Source organism: Nuphar pumila, chromosome 2, assembly GCF_984573655.1.
Source record: "Nuphar pumila chromosome 2, dmNupPumi1.hap1.1, whole genome shotgun sequence".
Lineage (NCBI taxonomy): Eukaryota > Viridiplantae > Streptophyta > Magnoliopsida > Nymphaeales > Nymphaeaceae > Nuphar > Nuphar pumila.
The window spans coordinates 141590860-141613080 of record NC_143250.1 but is presented as its reverse complement, the minus strand read 5'-3'; the positions used below and the strand labels follow the sequence as shown (position 1 = coordinate 141613080).

The 22221-nt window shown below is 35.1% G+C and overlaps 1 protein-coding gene across 5 annotated transcripts in view; it reads left to right on the top strand.

Annotated features, from left to right (window-relative positions):
- LOC149847374 (uncharacterized) overlaps positions 1-9616 on the top strand; it is a 35890-nt gene extending 26274 nt beyond the window's left edge. For 4 of the 5 annotated variants that reach the window (XM_089996971.1, XM_089996973.1, XM_089996968.1 and 1 more), the window contains 2 exons: positions 9167-9218; positions 9409-9616. In XM_089996971.1, coding sequence (XP_089853097.1) covers positions 9167-9218; positions 9409-9452 — 96 coding nt within the window. In that variant the 3' untranslated portion in view covers positions 9453-9616. The remainder of the gene's footprint in view (positions 1-9166; positions 9219-9408) is intronic. The other variant, XM_089996972.1, reaches the window with a different exon arrangement.
- The last annotated feature ends 12605 nt before the right edge of the window (positions 9617-22221 follow it).

Genomic DNA, 22221 nt, shown 5'->3' with positions numbered 1-22221 from the left:
CTTTAGGATTCAACAAAGATTTTAGATGTGAGAAATTCTCATATAATGATTATATCAAATTTTTCAAAAATGCACTAAAATCCATAATCAAGAGGGGAACTCGAATCAAATTAGGGTTCATATGAGAGTTAAAAAATTTTAAGCAAAGATCATTATTTTAGCAAGAAATCATATATATAATTTTTAAAAGTTAACTTATAGGTCAATCATGAAATATTTATATAAGAACTATAAATCTCACATAATTGAAGGTAATTTTTAAAAACATAAATTACTATTATATGCGATGAGTAGTTCGAAAAACACGAATTTTATATTTGGACAACAAACGATTTCACCAAATTTAAAAGGAGATATTTTCAAAATATATGAGCACACGAAATGTGAAAAGAAATAATTCAACTATCATGACCATTAAATGAACAAACTATATGCAAGAAACATATTTTCAAATGCATAATACTTTTAAGAAAAGGGATACATACCGAATAACTTCAAAAGCATAATACTTTAGGAAGAGCAATGAATACTTCACCATTTCTTGAGCGACACGCTTTCCGTTGCACCAAAGGACAACCCCATCGTAACCGGGCTTTGATACCATGTTAGAAAGTGACTTGAAATACATTGGGTTCAATAATGAACCCATATCTATGCACGTGAAGTGCAAATATACCCATTAAAGGGAAACAACATAAGCACATAATGTGCTAACACATAAAACCCATAAAAAGGGAAAAATATGACATAAAGTCATAAGTTGCATATCATTGAAGAATAATGGAGAAGGGGTAAAAACCCCATTACAATGGAGCATAAGCTCCCTCAAGAAGTAAGAAATACAAAGGGGAGAGCCCCTATTTATAACAACAAAAAAGGAGCCTTGGAGGGGCTCCACTCATAGACGTTGGAGCCCCTCCAACGGTCACAAATGTGACCGTTGGAAGGGGCCCAACGTCTATTTGAGTGGGCCCCCCAAGGTACCTTTTGGTACTTGAGAAAAAAGAAATAAAAAATAAAAGAAAAAGAAAAATAAAATAAATTACAATCACATTCATAAAGTGAATGTGCGTAAAACAGAGGAAAAGACTAAAATACCCCTACGGCTAAACAAAAGGAAAATATATATTTTATATATATAAATAGGAGGATACATATACATATATACCATATATGTATATGTATCATCTTTTATATATATAAAATATAACTAATTACAACAATTGATGGGTACATTTTAACACTATATTTATAGTCATTGGGAGCTCCCAACGACTCTTGGGGCTCCCCAAGGCCCTACAAATGTGTATATATAGGGGTTTTCCCCCTCCTATGCTTCATGCTTCTCTAAAGCATTATTCTCTCAATAAAATTTATATTTTTTATCTCTTGTGCTCTCTTATTTGGCTCTTTGTTATTTAATGGCAGACTGAGTCCATTGTTTCATATTTCTAGGACTGGTCGACCTTAGTTTCTCTTGATGTGAAAAGTAATAATACTTGTAGAAATGGATCAATTAGTATAATTCTGAAAGAAAAATTGGCATGCATATTTTTTGAATTAAACTTTGTGGCAGGAGAAGAATGCAGCTGTTTTGTAAACTATGGATATCTTTTATTTATTTGGAAGTTTCTCAATTTTCTGTCATTCTAAATGCTTGAAGGTAAAATGAGGTGTGAAATCTCAGTTTCTTTTTCTACGTGTTTTAGGATATTTGGGTAGAAATAGGTTCTGTATATTGTTGTAAATATCTAATTGATTTTTATCATGGAGTTTTAAATCAGGGGCTTTAACTTAGATATGTTAAAGCTTTTGTAATCAATGAGAAATTGTTTTTTCTCAATTTTCTGTCATTCTGAATGCTTGAAGGTAAAATGAGGTGTGAAATCTCAGTTTCTTTTTCTACGTGTTTTAGGATATTTGGGTAGAAATAGGTTCTGTATATTGTTGTAAATATCTAATTGATTTTTATCATGGAGGTTTTAATTCAGGGGCTTTAACTTAGATATGTTAAAGCTTTTGTAATCAATGAGAAATTGTTTTTCTCAATTTTCTGTCATTCTGGATGCTTGAAAAAGTTCAAGAAAAGTCTCTTGAAGGAGAAGACCAAACAAAAGCCATTACATGCATATCAATTAAAGGTAGAGGATTGGGAGAACGACCTTGCCAAAATTCTTTTATGGTTCATGAATAATATGGATATTGAGATATGTGCCAACATTGCCAAATTTAGAAAGGCAAATGTGACAGTCATTTATGAAGGGTATGTATACCCAAAAAGACCTTGTAAGACTATTTCTTGCAAGAGAATATTAAGATTACCAAACAAGGGGCATGAGTGTCTGAGATTACTTTAGTGCCTTATCCTCTTTGTGGGATGAGTTAACACTCCTTAATCCTAAGCGGGTAGTCGTCGAGGATGTAGAACTTAGGCGTGAGCAAACGAAAAAAGAACACTTCTTTCAGTTTTTTCATGGTTTACGCGCGGAGTTTGAACATTTAGATCTTCCCTTCTCCATAGATCCTCTCCATTGCCTCTTGATGAAACATGTATTGGCATGTCTAAAGGAGGAGATAAAGTGTTGGTGGTGTCTAGACCCGACAACAATGTAAGGACCTACAAGCCTTCACATTTTGGGAGGCAAAACAACAATGGAGGATCGAGAAAGATTGTTTGCCATTTTTGTAATGAACCCAATCATATCAAATTGGCATGCCCAAAGCTTAAAAACAAAGTGGCTTCCGTTGGAGAATTCACATTTAAAAAGAATGAAGAAATGAGCAAAAATGGAGATCTCAAAGATAGTATTAGTCAATTAATGGAGGCACTTCAACAATTTCTCAAGACACCATCCTCTACATTGGGTGCCACCATTGCCTCATCCTCTCCTCCAGGTGCGTGTTCTTGGATTTTTTACGCGGGCCTTTCTTTCACATGGCTCCACATGAGAAAGTTCTTTTCGATATATACACCAACTCAAATTTATCTTATGTTTCCACCACCAATGGGACATCTTTAAAATTCATAGGTTTTGGAACTCTAAATTTTAAAAATTTTCAAAAATTCTTTGTTCAAAAAATTAGAGTTCCTGAATTAAATTTAGATCTCTTTTTTGTTTCACAAATTTTTGAACATAGATGTGAAATCTCCTAATCTAAGGTTTACTCTGTGCAAGATCTCTTCCCTATAAATTATTTTGTAATTATGTCCAATATAAAGATATTTAAACTTGGCATAAAAGACTAAACATCCAAGCTTTTCAAAATTGAATTTATTCTCTTTTGCGAAAACTTTTTGGAATGAAAAAAGATATTGTTGGCAAAGATTGTATACTTGAAAAATTGAAATCAATTCCTTTTCCAAATACCTTTGTTTTTAAGAAACTATTTGAGTTAGTGTATTCGGATATGTGGGACCCATCTCCGGTCATGTCTGAAGGTGGTTATAATATTATTCATATTATGTTACATTCATTAACGATTTTACTAAATATGTATGGATCTATTTCCTTAGCTTAAAATCAGATGTTTTCTCATTCTTTAAAGAATTTCACATGATAATTAAAAATCAATTTCAAAGCAATATTTCTATATTTAGGTCTGATTCAGGTGAAAAATATATACAAAAAATTTTAAAATTATTTAAAGCAAAATAAAATTTGTCATCAAAGATCTTGCCGTAGAATCCCTCAAAAAAATGGGTTAGCGGAAAGAAAACATAGACATATTATGGAAACCATTATAACCCTACTTATTTCTAAAGATATTCCTAAAATTTTTTGGGCCGAAGCCGTCTTGATTTCAACCTATTTAATATATGGAATGCCTTCATCATCTTTACAAAATATTTCTTCATTCGAAAAATTATTTAAAATGACACTCGATTTTAAGCTATTACGGATTTTTGGTTGCAAATGTTTTGCTCTCTCTGATAAAAATGATAAATTATCTCCAAAAGCTATTGAATGTGTTTTTATTAAATATGAAAAGAATTAAAAAGGTTATCAGTGTTTTGATTCTAAAAACAACAAACTATATATTTATAAAGATGTGACCTTCTTGAAAAATGAGAATGGTTTTCATAAAAAGAACAATCACGAGGAAGTAGACTATACTTTTTTGTTTGATCTTTTGCCAAGGAAAGAAGTTGGTTCTTCTGAATCAAATGATTGTGAAATAAATCATGACGATATCTCTATTGGTGATAACTCTTTAGATAATGATATTCATGGTGTACATCCTGATGGTGGCTATGTCACATAGACACGCCATATGGGGTGTTGTACTCATGTCGACACAACACAACATAGGTACCTGTCGGTTAGGTCCAACCTCAACCCGATCCAATTTTTTTTTTGTGATGTTTGACCTGTGGTCAAAGGGGTGGGACTATTTGGTCTCCCTCACCGCGATAAATGCCCCTCTCTCTCTCTCGTGCCCCTCAACCCCTCTTCCCAATGACCTGGTACTCTCTCTGTCTCTCTCTCTCTTCTCCCTCGGTACCCCCTCTCTCGCTCTCTCATTTTCCCCCTCATTTTTTTGGGGGCATTGACCTGGGTGGGGGTAAACGAGAGGGGGGTACCTACCTCCTTTCTTCATCTTCTTCTTCATATACAGAGAGAGAGAGGTATGGGGTCCTCCTCCTCCTTCGTATGTATAGAGAGAGGCGGTGGGAATGTGTTACAAATTATCCCTTCATTTTTATATTAAAAGGAAAACACCCATTAAAGTTTTAAGAAATTTCATTTTACCTCTTTTTTTTCTTTTACACCCTTTTATGTTTAATTTTTTTTTTATTTTACCCCTTTTTTTTACATTTAAAATACACACCCACACCCCCCATATATATATATATATATATATATATATATATATATATATATATATATATATATATATATATATATATATATATATATATATATATATATATATATATGGGTAACTAAAATATGTTTACCAACCAAATATGTTTGCTGGTAGAAACAAAGATTTTCATAGGTTTTTTTACATTTTTTTCGTAAATTTCACCGTACAGATGTGATCTAGACACTTGGTTTTATAACAACAAACTCTTGGATCATCCAATTATGATGTATAAGAAGGATATTTTAAGGGTTGAAAATCAATGGCTTAGAATTTTCATAAATATTCAAGCATAAAAAGTCACATTTCTTGATCCGATTACGATGATTGATTCCTAGGAAATGGACCACGCTGAATGCATCTGCAGGATTAGATTTGCAAAAAAACCTATGAAAATCTTGATTCATACCAGCGAACATATTTGGTTGGTAAACATATTCCAGTTTTCCTATATATATATATATATATATATAGCCATGTTCTCGTACCCACATTTTTCGAAATTGCCGTATCGTACCCTCCGCACCCACACCAGTACCTATGTGGCATAGGATGGTGGTAATGGTAATTTAGAGACATCTCATAGTGATGACAATTTAGTTGAAAATCCTTCTAGTAATATACAAGTCTATACCCGACGTGAGCAAAGAAACCAACTATATGCTCTTGAAAATTATTCACAAGGTCTACCCATATAAGAGTCAACACTCAGGAGATTCGATCGAGTTTCCATTGCACCAAACAGGTTTGTGTCCTATGACTCATTTTCTCCAAACTATAGAGCTTGTTTAATAACACTCCATTTCTTTTATGAGTCATCACATTATAATGAAGCAAAAAATTGTCGTCATTAGATTGAAGCCATGAATGTAGAATTGCAAGCCCTTCAAGAGGCTAACACTTGGGAAATAGTTGATTTACTTTTAAATAAGATGCCCATAGAATGTAAATGGGTATTTAAGGTCAAAACTAAAAGTGATGGAACTCTAAAAAGATACAAAGCTAGATTGGTTGATAAAGGGTATTCTTAAGAAGACAAAATTGGTTATGAAGAAACCTTTGCTCCAGTAGCGAGAATAACTAGTGTGAGAACCCTAATAGTTGTTGTCTCCATCAAAAAATGACTTATTTATCAATTAGATGTCAAAAATACTTTTCTAAATGAAAAACTTACTGAAAAAGCTTACATGGATCCTCCTCTGAGGTTTGACATTACAAAACATAAAACTCTCAAGCTAAGAAAGACTTTGTATGGACTTAAACAATCCTCTAAGGCTTGGTATGATTGATTCAGTATTGTTATGATTGGTTTGGGTTATCGATCTTGTTATACTGACACTGTTCTTTTTGTTAAGAATATAGGTACTAACATTGTTATACTTCTACTGTATGTCAATGATACGATAATCACCAACAATGACAAAAAGGCAGTTGATGAAATCAAAACTATTTAAAAAAAAAATTGATATGTCTGATCTGGGTTTTTTGAGATATTTTCTAGGAATAAAAGTTGCCTACTTGCCTAGAGGGTATATTTTGTCCCAGATGAAAATTGTTGCTGACATCTGTACTAAGTCAGGTATTTCAGATGACAAGAAGGTGAAAACTCCTGAAGTTGTCAATACAAAACTAAGGTTAGAAGATGAAGCACTGCTTGATGATCCTACACCATATAGACAACTGATTGGATCCCTCACCTACTTGTCTATCACCAGATCGGATATTGCCCATGCGGTTCATGCCGCAAGTCGATTCCAGCACACCTCAACCACTGTGCACATAAGTGCAGTTTTGCAGATTGTTAGATATATTAAAAATTCAATAACTAAAGAGTTTTTCCTATCTTCGTCTTCCTCTTTAGATTTAATTTGTGTATATTGATGCTGATTGAGGAGGAAACCCTAATGATATAATCTTAATTATTGATTTTTGTGTCTTTTTAGGAGATTATTTAATTTCTTGAAGATGCAAGAAGCAATAGAAAGTCCCATTACCTTTTATAGAAGTTGAGTATAGTGTAATGACTACAACTATGGAGCTTCTAAATAAGCACATTGAGATGGACTGTCATTATGGACGTGATGAATATCTGAGAGGGACTATCGAGTTGCCGTATGCTACGTCAATCAGAATACCAACTTGCAGATTTCTTCACTAAAGCACTTTTTGCAGCTCGGTTTATTTTTCTCCTCAACAAGCTTTCGGTGATCACACCATAAGTTTGAGGGGGGTGTTAAAATATGTTTATCACTAGGGGCATTTTGATCATTTTACATGTGTAATAGGGACTTGTCCACTAGGGATCTTTATTTATTTTTGTCTTTTTTGTAAAGTATGAGGGCTCTATGGTCAAAAGACCGGCTATATTTATAGTTGTCGGGAGCTCCCCAGGGCCATACAAATGTGTATATATGGGGGGTTTTCCCCTCCTATGCTTCATGCTTCTCTAAAGCATTATTCTCTCAATAGGATTTATATTTTTGATCTCTTGTGCTCTCTTATTCGGTTCTTTGTAGCTTTTGTATGCACTATTGTGCCTTGTATTGGTCTTGACCCATGTATTGTCCCTTAGTGGACTTGTATTTGTGCTTAAACACATTGTATTTTTGTTTTCCGCCTGCTTCATTACAGTTTAAAAGGTTTACCTTTATTATAAATTGTAGGAGAGAGGTACTTTTTCAAGGAAGAGAAATTATCCTTATACTAAAGTTGCTAGGACAATATGAATATCCATAGTGTTATGATTTCATTTAATTGGAGGGGTATCTTCTGTTCCTTTCGTAATCATTTTTGTCCCTATGTTGGATCCGTATCTCATGTAATTTATCTTATACGATGAAAGCAGTTCACATTTGCCAGCTTGAATCTTCCTTTGAAAAGTTAAATGTTGAAATGGTTAACTTCAAAAATTCTCTCAAGTCTCATTTAATTCATGTGAATGTTCATATATGGCAGCTCAGCGCGAGCACCAAGAGGTGCCATTGTTGGCATGGGTATGTTGTGCATTTTGTCCTTGTAAAAAAATTAAATCTTCTATACAGAGTATCCGTCTCAAACTGTGAATATGTCATATACTAACCATAATAGCGTCAACTTAGGTGTTCTTTCTTGTGTTTATAGTTTCACGCTGTGCACATGGGCTTGTGCATATACACACATATATTTACCTATTATCTTTTATATGTTCTATTGTTATCAATGCAGTTCTTTTTTTTGTCCATGATTCTGTTTATTTCCTTTTTCATACTCATTCAAGCCTTGTCAAATCTTCATGAGGTTGTCCATGATTGTAGGGTCTTTTTGCTTGGGGTTTCTATTCTTTTGGGTTGTTTCTTTAGGTAGTATGTTCTATTTTATGACACTTTTTCTCTGGGTAGTTATGGTTTGGGGATAATTTGCAAAATCTTTTTGCTTTTTGTTTTGTCATGCTTCTAAAGCCTAAGAGATTTTCCAGCATGTTGTCTATGCTTCAACCATTTTTTTTGTTGTTTTTCAATCTTGTGCTATTTCTTCTGATGCTTGAGTGCTCCCTGCTATCTGGATGGAAGGTGGAAAAACCTTTTCCCCGAGGAAAGAGGTTATAATAAAATAACAAAAACATGGATCAAGAGGTTATTAGAAAATGAATAAGGCATGTACTTTTAGTATTTCTGCCACTGTTAAATGAGTTTTTCGTTTGTACTATCCAGGTTGGACCAAAAAACACAAAATATGACAAAAAGCTGTTATGTTGGCCAACTACATCTTTTCCTTAGTGGAAGTCATCTTTCCTAAATTATCAAATGCTCTTGTTTTAGTTTTGGTTGAGTTTATAAAGATATTTCAGTATATGACCTGGTCTAATTTTGTGCTTTCCATTTTTGTTTTATGGAGAAAATCAGAAATCATGTCATATTCTGATTCATGAAGAGTCTGGAATTATGTTTATGATCGCAGTGTTTAAGAGCTTGTACATCTTCCAATTTATCCAGTTCAGACAATTTCCACAATCTGTGGGAAGTTTTTAGATTGGAGTGATTATGTTCGATGAGATATTTTTGTGAATCAGTTAGTTTGCTAGTGGGTGTCTTATAGAGTGACTGTAGGATGCATGATAGGCATGCAACCTTCTATAAAACTCTATTCCGCTTGAATCATCGACTTTATCCATGTATCAGCTAATATACCTTAACGAATGATTACAGGGTGCCCTTTTCTCTTTTCTTCTGAACTACCTCTGTCAACATCTTAAAATTGTGATGCTCTGATTCTATCCTTGTTCATTTTACCACCTTAACAAAGTTGGTTTTGTCTACTGAAGGAATTAAATGCAGAGGCTGATCGTCAAGCAAATTTGTCCATTGGACTTGCTGGTAACAACTCTATCATATGATGACATTGGCTTCTGTCATGTCCCGTGTTTCTTTTCTTCTGTCACTCGGTTGTATATAAGCAAATACCAATAAATTAAGGTTCTTTGGTTGCAACAATGAATCATAAATACTCTTTACTGTCAGGACAGCCCTTTTATTCCTTCCATCTCTGAAATCTGTTGCATTGCAGATGGCGAAGTTGAAGAGGAGTGCGAGGACAAGGTGCTAGCTTGATACAGAAGTTGCAGCTCTGGGCTACTGGCTTGTGCATACATGGAAATGGTTGTGCTAGTTGTCTCCATATTAGGGAGTTTTGTTCCTGATTGTTTACCAGGCATGTTATATATCATTTTGTAAGATGTATATATTTAATTTTGGCAAGCTTTTCTATTTCAAGTAAGCCATCCCTCATTCTTGAAGTAATAGATGCTCCTAAGCTGTTGACATGATGATAATTGTCAACGATTGCTTAGTATTTCACTCAAGGTTGTCAGATTAGGAAGCAAAAAACAATACTGGAAGCGGAAGCGAGAAGCGATGCATTTAAAAATGTATATGAAGCGGGAAGCGAGGAATATATATGTGTGTGTATAGTAAGAATTGAATGGGAATCAAAATGAAACCCAAATAAAAACTAAAATAAAAGTGACTAATATTAAATTTCATGATGTTTAGTGTAAGAATTAAATTTTTAACAAAATCTAAATGATGACCATAAAGCACATTGAAGTGAGTGAAAAAAAACTCATAAAAAAACAAGAAAAGTTGAGTAAGAGAACATAGAAGAATAGATGAACCGTATGAAAAGCATTGGAGAAGCGTTGGGGAATCAAGGTTCTTATCAAGTTTCAAAAGCAAGGAGCATGGTTTAAAAACTTGCCTGGATGACTCGGTTACTCGGCTTGGATTGCCTAGGCACCAGGTCAAAACCAGGTGACCCAACTTTAACAAAACTGGGTCGAGGGTTAGTCATGCATATATATACATATATAATATATTTTTATATATAAGTGCATATATTATATAAAATATAATGTAAATATTATGTATATTATATATAAAATATGATTATGCATGTATTAATACAATTCTACATTAAATATATTAAAAAAATATCATATAATGTATATTATATATCATATATTAGTAAAATACTATAAAATATAGATAATATATACATATATTTATATATTTTATATAAAATAAAAGTGAGTCACTCAAAGACGAGCGATGAGCTGAGTGATGAGTCACCGGGTTTTAAAAAACTGGCAAGGAGTATCGCGAAGTGAGTTTTCGGACCTATCTAAGAAGCTTTGAGTAACCCTGATCTCACTATCTCAACACATAGTTGGCAACGTGAAAAGCTTAAAATTTGTTTGAATAACTTTTCCTTATAATTTATGAACAAGACCGAACTTGTCACTGCTATTTTGAAAAAAAAAATTTGAGGCCTTATAACTGTGTTATTATGAGCTCATTATGTAAGATCATTGTAGGAAACTCCATTTCAGAGTCATTATGAATGTTTCTGATTTGAAGATACTAGATGGGCTCCCTCTTGCATGTTTGAAACATATTTGACATCGTCCCTACTGAATGTTTCTGGTCTTCGGGCACCTCTCCAAGATCGAAGCTGTTCGCGTGGTTGCTTCTGTATGATAGAGCCTTAACCCATTCAAATATCCTAAAGTGGGGTTTATATCTCCCGAGTGAGTGCTACATGTGTGGTTGCCAATTAGAATCTGGTTACCACTTGTTCTGGGAATGTTCTTATTTCCAAGAGATTTTTAAGGCATACTGGACTTGGGTGAATATCAATGTGCTTCAGGAATCTTGATGCCCGGATATGTTGCATGACCCACCGTTTGTTGTAGGAAACACTGGATTTTCATTTGGCGTTGCTGGATCATTACCACTTGGTGGGGGATTTGGAAGGAAAGGAACTCTCGGGTTCATGGCGGCGATTGCAAGAATCCGAAGGCGCTGTGTAAGTTTATCCTAATGGACGTTTTTCATATGGCTGGGAATAAGGGGGGCTTCAATGAACTCCACTGTCTTCGTCCTTTGTTTGTTTGTAATCTGCAACTATTTCATTCTCTAAACATTAACCTTTCGTCACTGAACTCTGATCTGCAACTGCCTTTCATGGTTTTATCTTCAATACAAGCAATTCATTTTCCTCTCTCTAAAAAAACATATTTGACATTTTCTACCACCTTAAGTTTCAAATCTGGACTTGGCTCACCCGGAGAAGACTATTTTTGGAAGTATGGAACAATCTTGGTTATATGGTTTTCTGAAAAACAAGATGTGTGCCTTTTTAGACTAAGTTTTTTAGTTGGTTCTGCAGATGACTTTAAGAACATGAAAGTCTATAATTTCTTAATTAACAAAGCTGGATTTGATAGTGTTGAGTAAGGAAGTACTTGAATAAATAAATAAAATAACTTGTTTTTTCCTTTTTTTTCGGTGGCTTTCACTGGTTCACTGTGAGCTGTAAGATTTCATAATTTGGTGGCCTCGATTAGATGGCAGTACAAAAGGATATGGTAAATACTATTCTTGCGAGGAGATCAGGTCAGAGATACCCCTGACTGTTATTGTTAGGGGTCCCTTGGATGCCGTTCATCTGTGTGATTTATGGCTGATTTTCGACTGTCCATTCAAAACAGTTTAGACGCTGTCCATCTAGGTGAAAATATCAGGTGCAAATGATTGCGCAAATATTTGTGCATCAAGTACCTGATCACCCTCCATCTTGGGGACAGGTCCTGTCAGGTGTGGGACCCAAGACCTGATGGAGGGCGATGGAGTGCTTAATGCACAAAATTTTGTGCAATCATAATGCACCCGATCTGGACTCTCCATCTGGCTCTGAAAAATGGGCCCCATCTGAGAGACAAGCAATCCAACCATACTGGTTAGATGCTGTCCATTGCACAGATGAATGGCATCCAAGGGGTCCTTTTTTTGATAAAGGATCCCCTCCTGGCTTATGAGGGCCAGATAGCTCATATTTCAAATAAATTTACTCTCTTCCTCGGCAAGGATCAGCCATACTTGGGCCGGGCCATTTAGGCCTGACCCAGTTAACAGGCGGGCCTGTCGAGCCCTGTGTATTTTACACAAGGGCCCGGCCCCGACATCATTCCGGCCTGATATTATTCCGGCCGGGACTACAAACTACCAGATTCGGGCCAGGTACCCGATGGCCACCCCTATTTGGCCGGCTAAGTATCTCTTTTACGCTTTGTAAAGTGAGATTGTCAAGCATAATATAAGCAGTTCGTTGAACTAGTTGCAACCAACAAGCCAAGAACCAAACACTGGCTGCTTGGCTTGTGTTCAGACATGGTAGGCTCGTTAAGAGGTTTGGGTACAATATTTATCCAATCCATTTACCTAGAAGCTGTAAGACAAAACAGTTGTTTTTTCCACTTGTTTTCCCTTCATTTCCTTTAGGGGTGTCAACGGGTCGGATCTGGTTCGGACCCAAGTGAGTCTGATCCTGGACCTGTTTTGAAGTGCGAGTAGCGGGTCTGGACCCAGATATTATCGTGTCTTTTATAAGAAAAACCATACCTGGGCCCTATAGGGATTACATGAACCAGGCCCAGTCCATACGAGGTAAAATAGCATGTTTTTATCTTTTTATATCGAAAAATCATGGGTCTTACTCGAAACTTGGGTCAAACCCAGGTCTAGTATGAAATTTCACAAACCATACCCGGATTCATATACTAATCAGGACCCTTTTGGGTCGGACCATGTTTCTAATTGGACCACTTTTTTTTTTATCACCAAACCTTGATCCTAGGGTTTAGTAGGGCTCGGGTCTATGTCAAACCTGACCCATTGACACCCCTATTTCCATCCATGAGAAGTTACACCAATTAGTCAAAAACATGAATGCAAAGTTGCCAACTGACCATGTCTGAGTTTCTTTCATTGTTGAATATAATGAATGCAATATGACTTGCAGTTCCTTTTTCCAAGACACTATATATAGAGTCACTATAATATGAGAACTAATGTGTGAACAGCAATTTTTATGAATTTTTTTCTTCTCTTGAATCTAACCGTGCGGATGATCTACAGGCTTGGTTTCATAAGAACAAACTCTTGAATAATCCAATTTTGATGCATAAATGAGATTTTTTAAGGCTTTAAAATCAATGGCTCACATTATTTGTAAATATTTAAGCATTCAAAAATCATTTTCGTATTTTTTTCATCAAAAATGCACTATCCAATGGTTTATTCCTAGCAGATTCATCATGCCAAACACATCCACAAGGTTGGATTTGCAAAAAAAAGTGTTGGAAATGCCCATATTTCCAGTTTTCATATTTCAGTTCTTATATATATATATATATATATATATATATATATATATATATATATATATATATATATATATATATATATATCAAAATGGTTTATGTGTTGGTATGCAAAAAGAAACCAACAAAGGCAATATGAGAGCACTAAGGTGTTGTTTTTTATCTTGTTGGTGCTGGCCCCATTGGCAATGCAACATGCTTGGTCGGGAGCAATGGGGACGCCCCAAGGCATATTTGGCATCCAGTGTATAAGCTCTTTCACTACATGCATTGATTATGCATAATATTTGCATTTTATTCATCTATATTTATGCATGGTCCATGATAAAATTGCATTAAAAACCCATCCAAGACTGTTTGGGTCTCACCGAAGGAAGTCAAACTTGTTTTGAAAACAATTGGGTTGTTGAGACCGTTTGGGTCTTGCCGAACGAGGTTGGGCCAATTTATGCACCAAAATAGTGAATGGTAATGAAAGCAACAAATGTCAAAGATTTGGACAAAAAAAATACTTTGTCATCCTGTGTTGCCGGATGACAAAAAGTTTTGCGGTCTATGTCGCCTGATGACAAAAACCTTGTTTTCCGTCGCTGGCGATAGTATAATCTTCGTTGATAAACGGCTTTTGCGATTTGGCTTGTTGGATCATGAAAGGCTTTGCAGTTCAGCTCATATAAGGATGGGCAGGGTCTCACCGTATCACTACCTTATTTTCCCTCAAGAATTGAATTTCCTATGTGATAGATTCTCGCATGCGGGGATATATTTGAGGGAGTTTGTAATTCAATGGATTTGGCAACTTTAGGTACTTATGATTTTTTGGTGCCCTTCAAACATGAAACTTAGGAAATGAGGACCAACTTTGCAAACTGTCAATGGATCAGGTTTTCGTTGGGTATCCACATCAGCCTGAACCTGAATACCAGGTATAGACACAAAAATGCTGACCGAACATTTTTTTGATAATCTTGATCACCTAAATCTAGACCTAGTGATATATGGGTCGTGCTTGAGTTATGATTTTTTTTATTGGCAAGCTGGGGTTACACTACAAGAAAAGCATTCATTAGCGATGGAAATTTGTGACAGAAATAATTCATCTCAAATTTGTGACGGATTAGCTAGAGAAAACTAGTCATCCCTAAAATTGGAATTAGTTGCGGAATTAGCGACGGACAAATTGTGTCTCAAAATCCATCTCTAATTAGCGAAGGATTCGTGACAAAGATATTTTATCGCAAACTCTGTTGATAAGTGGCACCGAAGTTTGTGGTGGAATATTTTTGTCACTACTCCATCACAAAGTGGCGACATAATATTTTCGTCACTAATTTTCGATATAAAATGGCTCATCTAGGGCGCGAAATTCTCTTTCTCTCTCTGATTACCCCCCAAATCGACTGTAGTCGCACCGTCGTCGTGACCACCACTCCCCCCTCCTCTATTTCCTTGCTCTTAGGTCCACATCACTGGTGGTTTTGCTGATGAAGGCCACCCCACGGCTATAGACTACCACCAGCGTGACCTCCCCACCGGCGTCGGTGAAGGTAAGGGGAAAAGGGTTTTCATTCATTTATTTATTTTTTCAGACAACCACCACCCTTTGCTTGGTGTCGTTTTCATTGGAGATCGTCCATTACAACCGACGACGATGGTCGATTGATGGTGACTAGTCCCACCATGATCATCCCCTCTTCATATTACGTAGGTTATCTCTCTCTCTCTCTCAAAAGACTCTCGTCGGAGATGATGCCATAAAACTCTTCCATGGACTAGACCTCATCAAAGTTGGTGGAATGCTACGCTGAAGCCGCCGGAGGGGGCGACTCGTCGATAGGGAGCTCTCGATGGAGCACAGGTTCTGAGTGGAGAAGCTATAATCGACTGACAAACTATGGATATTTACACCCCTTGGGCATGCCTTTGGCAGTTGCCGGTCAAGACTCTTGGAAGATCGAGAGCAAGACGCAACACAAATCTATATCCTTTTTAATTGCTCAGCGATCGACCTCTACATCGAGTAAATATATATCATATGTTACATTAAGTTCTCTACGTACGTACATGGTTCAGTAATATAATTATTTGTTAAGTGCAGACGATTTGATCTGGAGTTGCGAAGAGAACTTCCACATCTCACTGATTCAGAAGTACAGAAAGAACGTGAAAATAAGTTTGGGGCATAGTTCAAAGAGTTGGTAAGAATGATGACATGCATTCTTTCCGTGTAAATAATAATATGTTACTTAATTGGTCATGATTACAATCATTGTTTCTGCTTGTAGGTCTGCCATGGTGATGTTAATGACCAAGGAATATGTGTTTTATAAAATGGTCTGACCAAAGTTGTGCAATGTTATAATGGATACATCGTAAATGGTTATCGATTTTATATAAAAGACTATGGTGTAAACAAGCCAATGATGAATAGTGGTGTGTGTGTCAAGGGTAGCAGTTATGATGAAAATGAACTTGACTACTACGGTGTTATCGAAGAAATAATGGAGTTGACTTACTTAGGTATAAATAATACATTAACTTTATTCAAGTGTCATTGGTTTGATCTCACAATAACAAGAGTCGACAAAGCTTCAGACATTGTGGAGGTGAATCATAAATCAAAGCTTAAAACATATGAACCATTCATATTAGCATCACAAGCTCAACAAGTTTACTATACTTCAGATCTGAATACAAGAAAGTCAGATAGAAATGAATGATGGGTGGTTTGCAAGGTAAAGTCTAAACTATACCCCGAGTATGATCAGTTGCAAGAAGATAAGATTGTTGAAGAGGGTGATTACTAGCAATCAGATGATATGTATGATTTTTTTATGGTCACAATGTCACACATGGTCTGCATGTCACATCTTTATTGTCTGATGGCACACGTATGAAAGAATGTAATCCAAATGATATACCAAGTGGATGGGTGCCCAATGAAGAAAAAGACGAAGATGAGCAAGAGAAAAAAGAAGAATATGAAAGTCAAACAAGTAATAAAGAAATATACTCGAGCTAGTGAAATACATCTTGTAATACATACTATATCACTTTCTCATATGCTCTTATGTTTATAGTTCGGAGACCATGCTAGTCATGATTATAGTTAGCGGGATATTGGAGTGTGTTTACTGCAGGTACATGTTTGACATTATTGTGATATGAATGATTTGAATGTATTGCCATGTTTGATGTGACTGTATACATGCTTGCATAAAGTTATTTTTTATTTGATTATGTATCCATGTTCATAGAATTGCATATCATGTTACATTTCATGCATACTTAGCATGCACATGCACAGTTCATGCATAGTTATAAAACTGATTCATGTAGAACCTTTAAATCTTTACATTTCATGCATATGGCATGTCCATGCTAAGATCAAGAGTTATGTAACTGATCTAAATAATATTTTTATTTGTTAGAATATGGTTCATGGAAGTCACAGTGGTCGAGCACCCAGTGGTCGAGGACCAAGTGGAGGTCGTGGGACATCATTAGGTAGATGTCTTTGTGTTATATTTAAATATAGGAATTTATTATGTTTTTGCTTATATGTTGATATAAAAATTGTTACTTGTTAATCATCTTTATAGGATCTCAGTTCAGTAATAGACAGTCTCAATCTTCATCTTCACGTAATGCTTTGATAGGTATATCATTTAAATAATTATATACTTTATTAGTTTAAATATGCATTGTGTGAATTTCTAACTTATTGTTATGTAGATGATGTTTCGCCTGCACATGACCCACCTACACTAGCTACTCATACACATCATGAGACAACGCCGGATGCAGGGTCTTCACAGTCTGACACACGATGATTAATTTAAATAGTGTATATCGATAGTCGATCATAAGTATTTCATTATCACTTGGCCAATACTTATCTTATAAATAGTGTATATCGATAGTCGATTGTTAATGTGTACCAATTCATGTACAACACAAAGTTCGAGCCACAAAAAGTAATACGAGAAATTAGGAAGTCACTAATTCAGCATCTTCCAGGACCGATCACTAAATGAAAAGAGTACTCGAAGGAGGTGTTGGACAAATTATGGTCCCCATTCATGGTATATAATTATTTATTATATCTAATGTGTTTAATATTTAATTTTTTGTTATAGTCATGTGTACTAACTTTCTAAAATTATTTATAGGCTTCGAATCATTTCGTGACTGTGAAAGAGGAGCAGGATGCGAGACTAGTGTGGTAGAAGGTGGCTGTCAGTCGATTTGTCGACATGCTGCATAATATGAAGACTGCAACAATAAAAGCAGTTGGAGGGATAGATGATCCACTGCAGTGGAAGAGCCAAGACCCTTCTACTATCAGGACAAATTATTGGGATACAATGTGCGACAAGTGGGTGAGCCATGAATTTGGAAACCGCTCAGCAAATGCTGCACAAAATCGAGCGAAGATACTTGATGCCCATCTACACACAGGTGGATCTAGGACTTTTGGGAGTCACCAGAAGAAAATGATAACTCATCAATATATATTGTCAAATTTATAAGTATTTTTGCATACTTTTTAATTGATTTTTTTTATTATTTAACCTTACAGGAAGCTGAAAAAGAAGGCATTGTGCCTTATAATGATGTGTTTGTTGAAACACATAAACGTAAGAGCACGGGAGAGTTCGTATCAAAAAAGCCGAGAGCGACAACGGTATGTATTTATTGTATTAATAAACATTGTAATATACAAGTTACCATGAATTACATTATCATAAATATTGTAATTCCTAATTATTAATTCATACTATAATCATTACTTTGTAGGAGTCATACGATCAACAGATGAAAGAGCGATATGACGATGACTCCACTCAGCATCCGCCTTTTGATCCTGCAACATGGATGACTGCAACCGGTGAACCCAAAAAGGGTCATGTGTTTGGGTTTAGGAGTAACATGAACACCACACCAGTCGTTGCCTCCTGCAGCCAGGGCTCTCAGAGTTTTCTCGTCAGCATTAACTCCCAGCATCCGATTGACCCTACTATTTCTTGAGATGGTGTCTGCCAGCTTCTTCAGGATACAATGCGTGACTTTTTACATGAAGTCATTTTCAACCTTGTCCATAATGAGTTGTACAACTTTTTTTGGGACAGGAGAACTTCGTCTGCATTCAACATGAGCTCTGATGCCCATCAGGTATAAAGTTTTATGTCAGTTGTTTCATGTCGTTAGATTTCAAGCTAGTATATGCATGATTGAATACATATATGCACGATTGAATCACTATGAATTTTTATTGATAGCATTAGAACACATGTATGCATGATTGAATCACTATAATTATTTTTTGACAACCATAGAACACATATAAGCATGATTTCATCACTATGAAAGTTTTTTTATTGCCTTATAACAGATACATGCATGATTGAATCACTATGAAAGTTTTTTGACAACCTTAGAACACATATAAGCATGATTTCATCACTATGAAAGCTTTTTTGACTGCCTTATAACACATATATGTATAATTAATTTACTATGAAAGTTTTTTGACAACCTTAAAACACATATAAGCATGATTTCATCACTATGAAAGTTTTTTGACTGCCTTATAACACATATATGTATGATTGAATTACTATAAAAGTTTTTTGACAATCTTATAACACATATAAGTATGATTTCATCACTATGAAAGTTTTTTGACTGCCTTATAATACATATATGCATGATTGAATCACTATGAAAGTTTTTTAACAACCTTAGAACACATATAAGCATGATTTCATCACTATAAAATTTTTTTGGCTGCCTTATAACACATATATGCATGATTGAATTACTGTGAAAGTTTTATGACAACCTTAGAACATATATAAGCATGATTTCATCACTATGAAAGTTTTTTGACTGCCTTATAACACAAATATACATGATTGCATGTACTATGAAAGTTTTTTGACAACCTTAGAACACATATAAGCATGATTGAATCACTATAAAATTTTGTTGAGAGCATTAGAACACATGTATGCATGATTGAATCACTATAAATTTTTTTTGACAACCTTAGAACACATATAAGCATGATTCAATCACTATGAAATTTTATTGATAGCATTAGAACACATGTATGTATGATTGAATCTCTATGAAAGTTTTTTGACAAACTTAGAGCACATATAAGCATGATTTCATCACTATGAAGGTTTTTTTATTGCCTTATAATACATATATTCATGATTGAATCACTCTGAAAGTTTTTTGACAACCTTAGAGCACATATAAGCATGATTTCATCACTATGAAAGCTTTTTTGACTACCTTAGAACCACCACAACAAAGCATTGGATTAGCGACAACCTCATTCTGTCGCTAATTCGTCGCTAACCAGCTTAGCGACGAATAGGCGACAGACAGATGACGTCGCGAATTTTTCGACGCTAACTGGAGGTGGAAACATTCCGTCGCTAATTGTGATGGAATAACGAACGACAGATTCCATCGCAAATCTGTCGGTACTAAACGGCGACCTCGGCTTGGTGACGGATGTAAATCCGTGGCTAAATTATATGTATAGTGATGGATATATACGTCGCTAATCCGTCACAAACTTGAAAAAAATAAAAAAAATATTTGAAAATTAAATATCGAGAACGCTACAATTTATATTTTCTGTAAATAAAAAACAAAGTACACATAAAATTTCATATAAAAGGAATCTACAACAATTAATCTTTCCACTTTAGAATTAAAAGTTTAATTATTTACAATTCAACAATTACAATTTTGAAACAAAAAAAAATAAAACTTCTTCAACACATTAATCTAATCGTCGCCAAGATTTTGTGCGTCTTCTTGTTCATTGCCTTGATCTGTCCCTTCAGCTCTGCTACGTTGATTATCGCTAGCAGCCTACACAAGAAAAGAACAGTCAGTATTGATAAACAAAATATATTGAAATAAATTATACAGTATATGTGATTCTATCATGTGCTCATATGTGTTCTAAGGCAGTAAAAAAACTTTATATGTGATTATATCATGCTTATATGTGCTCTAAGGCAGGCAAAAAACTCTATATGTGATTCTATCATGAATGATATGTGTTCTAAGGCAGTAAAAAAACTCTATATGTGATTATATCATGCTCATATGTGTTCTAAAACAGCTAGAAAAACTCTATATGTGATTCTACCATGCTCATATATGCTCTAAGGCAAGCAAAAAGCTATATATGTGATTCAATCATACTCATATGTGTTCTAAGGCAATCAAAAAATTGAATATGTAATTATAGCATGCTCATATGTGTTCTAAGGCAGTCAGAAAAACTCTACATGTGATTCTATCATGCTTATATGTGCTCTAAGGCAGGCAAAGCAACAAACTTTATATGTGATTCTATCATGAATGATATGTGTTCTAAGGCAGTAAAAAAACTATATATGTGATTCTAACATGCTCATATGTGTTTTAAGACAGTCAAAAAACTGAATGTGTGATTATAGCATGCTCATATGTGTTCTAAGGCAGTTAAAAAACTGAATACGTGATTATAGCATGCTCATATGTGTTCTAAGCCAGTCAAAAAAACTTTATATGTGATTCTATCATGCTCATATGTACTCTAAGGCAGGCAAAAAACTTTATATGTGTTTATAGCATGCTCATATGTGCTCTAAGGCAGGCAAAAAACTCTATATGTGATTCTACTATGCTCATATGTGCTCTAAGGCAGGCAAAAAGTTATATATGTGATTTAATCATGCTCATATGTGTTCTAAGGAAGTCAAAAAACTAAATATGTGATTATAGCATGCTCATATGTGTTCTAAGGCAGTCAGAAAAACTCTATATGTGATTCTACCATGCTCATATGTGCTCTAAGACAGGCAAAAAGTTATATATGTGATTCGATCATGCTTATATGTGTTCTACGACAGTCAAAAAACTGAATATGTGATTAAAGCATGCTCATATGTGTTCTAAGGCAGTCAACAAAAACTGAATATGTTAAGGCAATCAAAGTTACATGAAATCTAACGACATGCAATATATTGCATGAAACTTTCATACTTGAGAGGGACCTGCAATCGAAGTTTCCCTATTCTGCAAAAAATTGTTGAACTCAGTTTGGAGAACGTCAGCGACGGTTTCATGGAAGCAGTCATGTATTGTGTCCTTAACGATCCGGCGTACATCATCACCAGAAAGAATAGGCTGCTGCTTGGAGCTTATGGTGGCGGAAGAAGTCTGTGAGCCGTAACTGTAAGAAGCAATAACATGTGAAGTGTTCATATTACTCCCAAACCCGAACACACGACCCTTTTTGGGTTCACCTGCTGCAGTCACCCATGCTTCAGGATCAAATGATGGATGCTGAGTAGTGTCATCGTCATATCGCTCTACCATCTGTTGCTCATATGCCTCCTACAAAATAATGTTTAAAGTATGCATTAATAATTAATGATAACATTATGATAACTTGCATATTGTAATGATTATTAATAGAATAAATGCATACCGCTGTCGTTTTCGCCTTCTCTGATACGAAGTCTCCCGTGGTCTTCCGTTTATGTGTTTCAACAAACACATCCTTATATGGTATAATGCCTCTTTTTTCTGCTTTCTGCGAAGTTAAATGATAAAAGATTTAGTTAACAAGATTGCAAAAA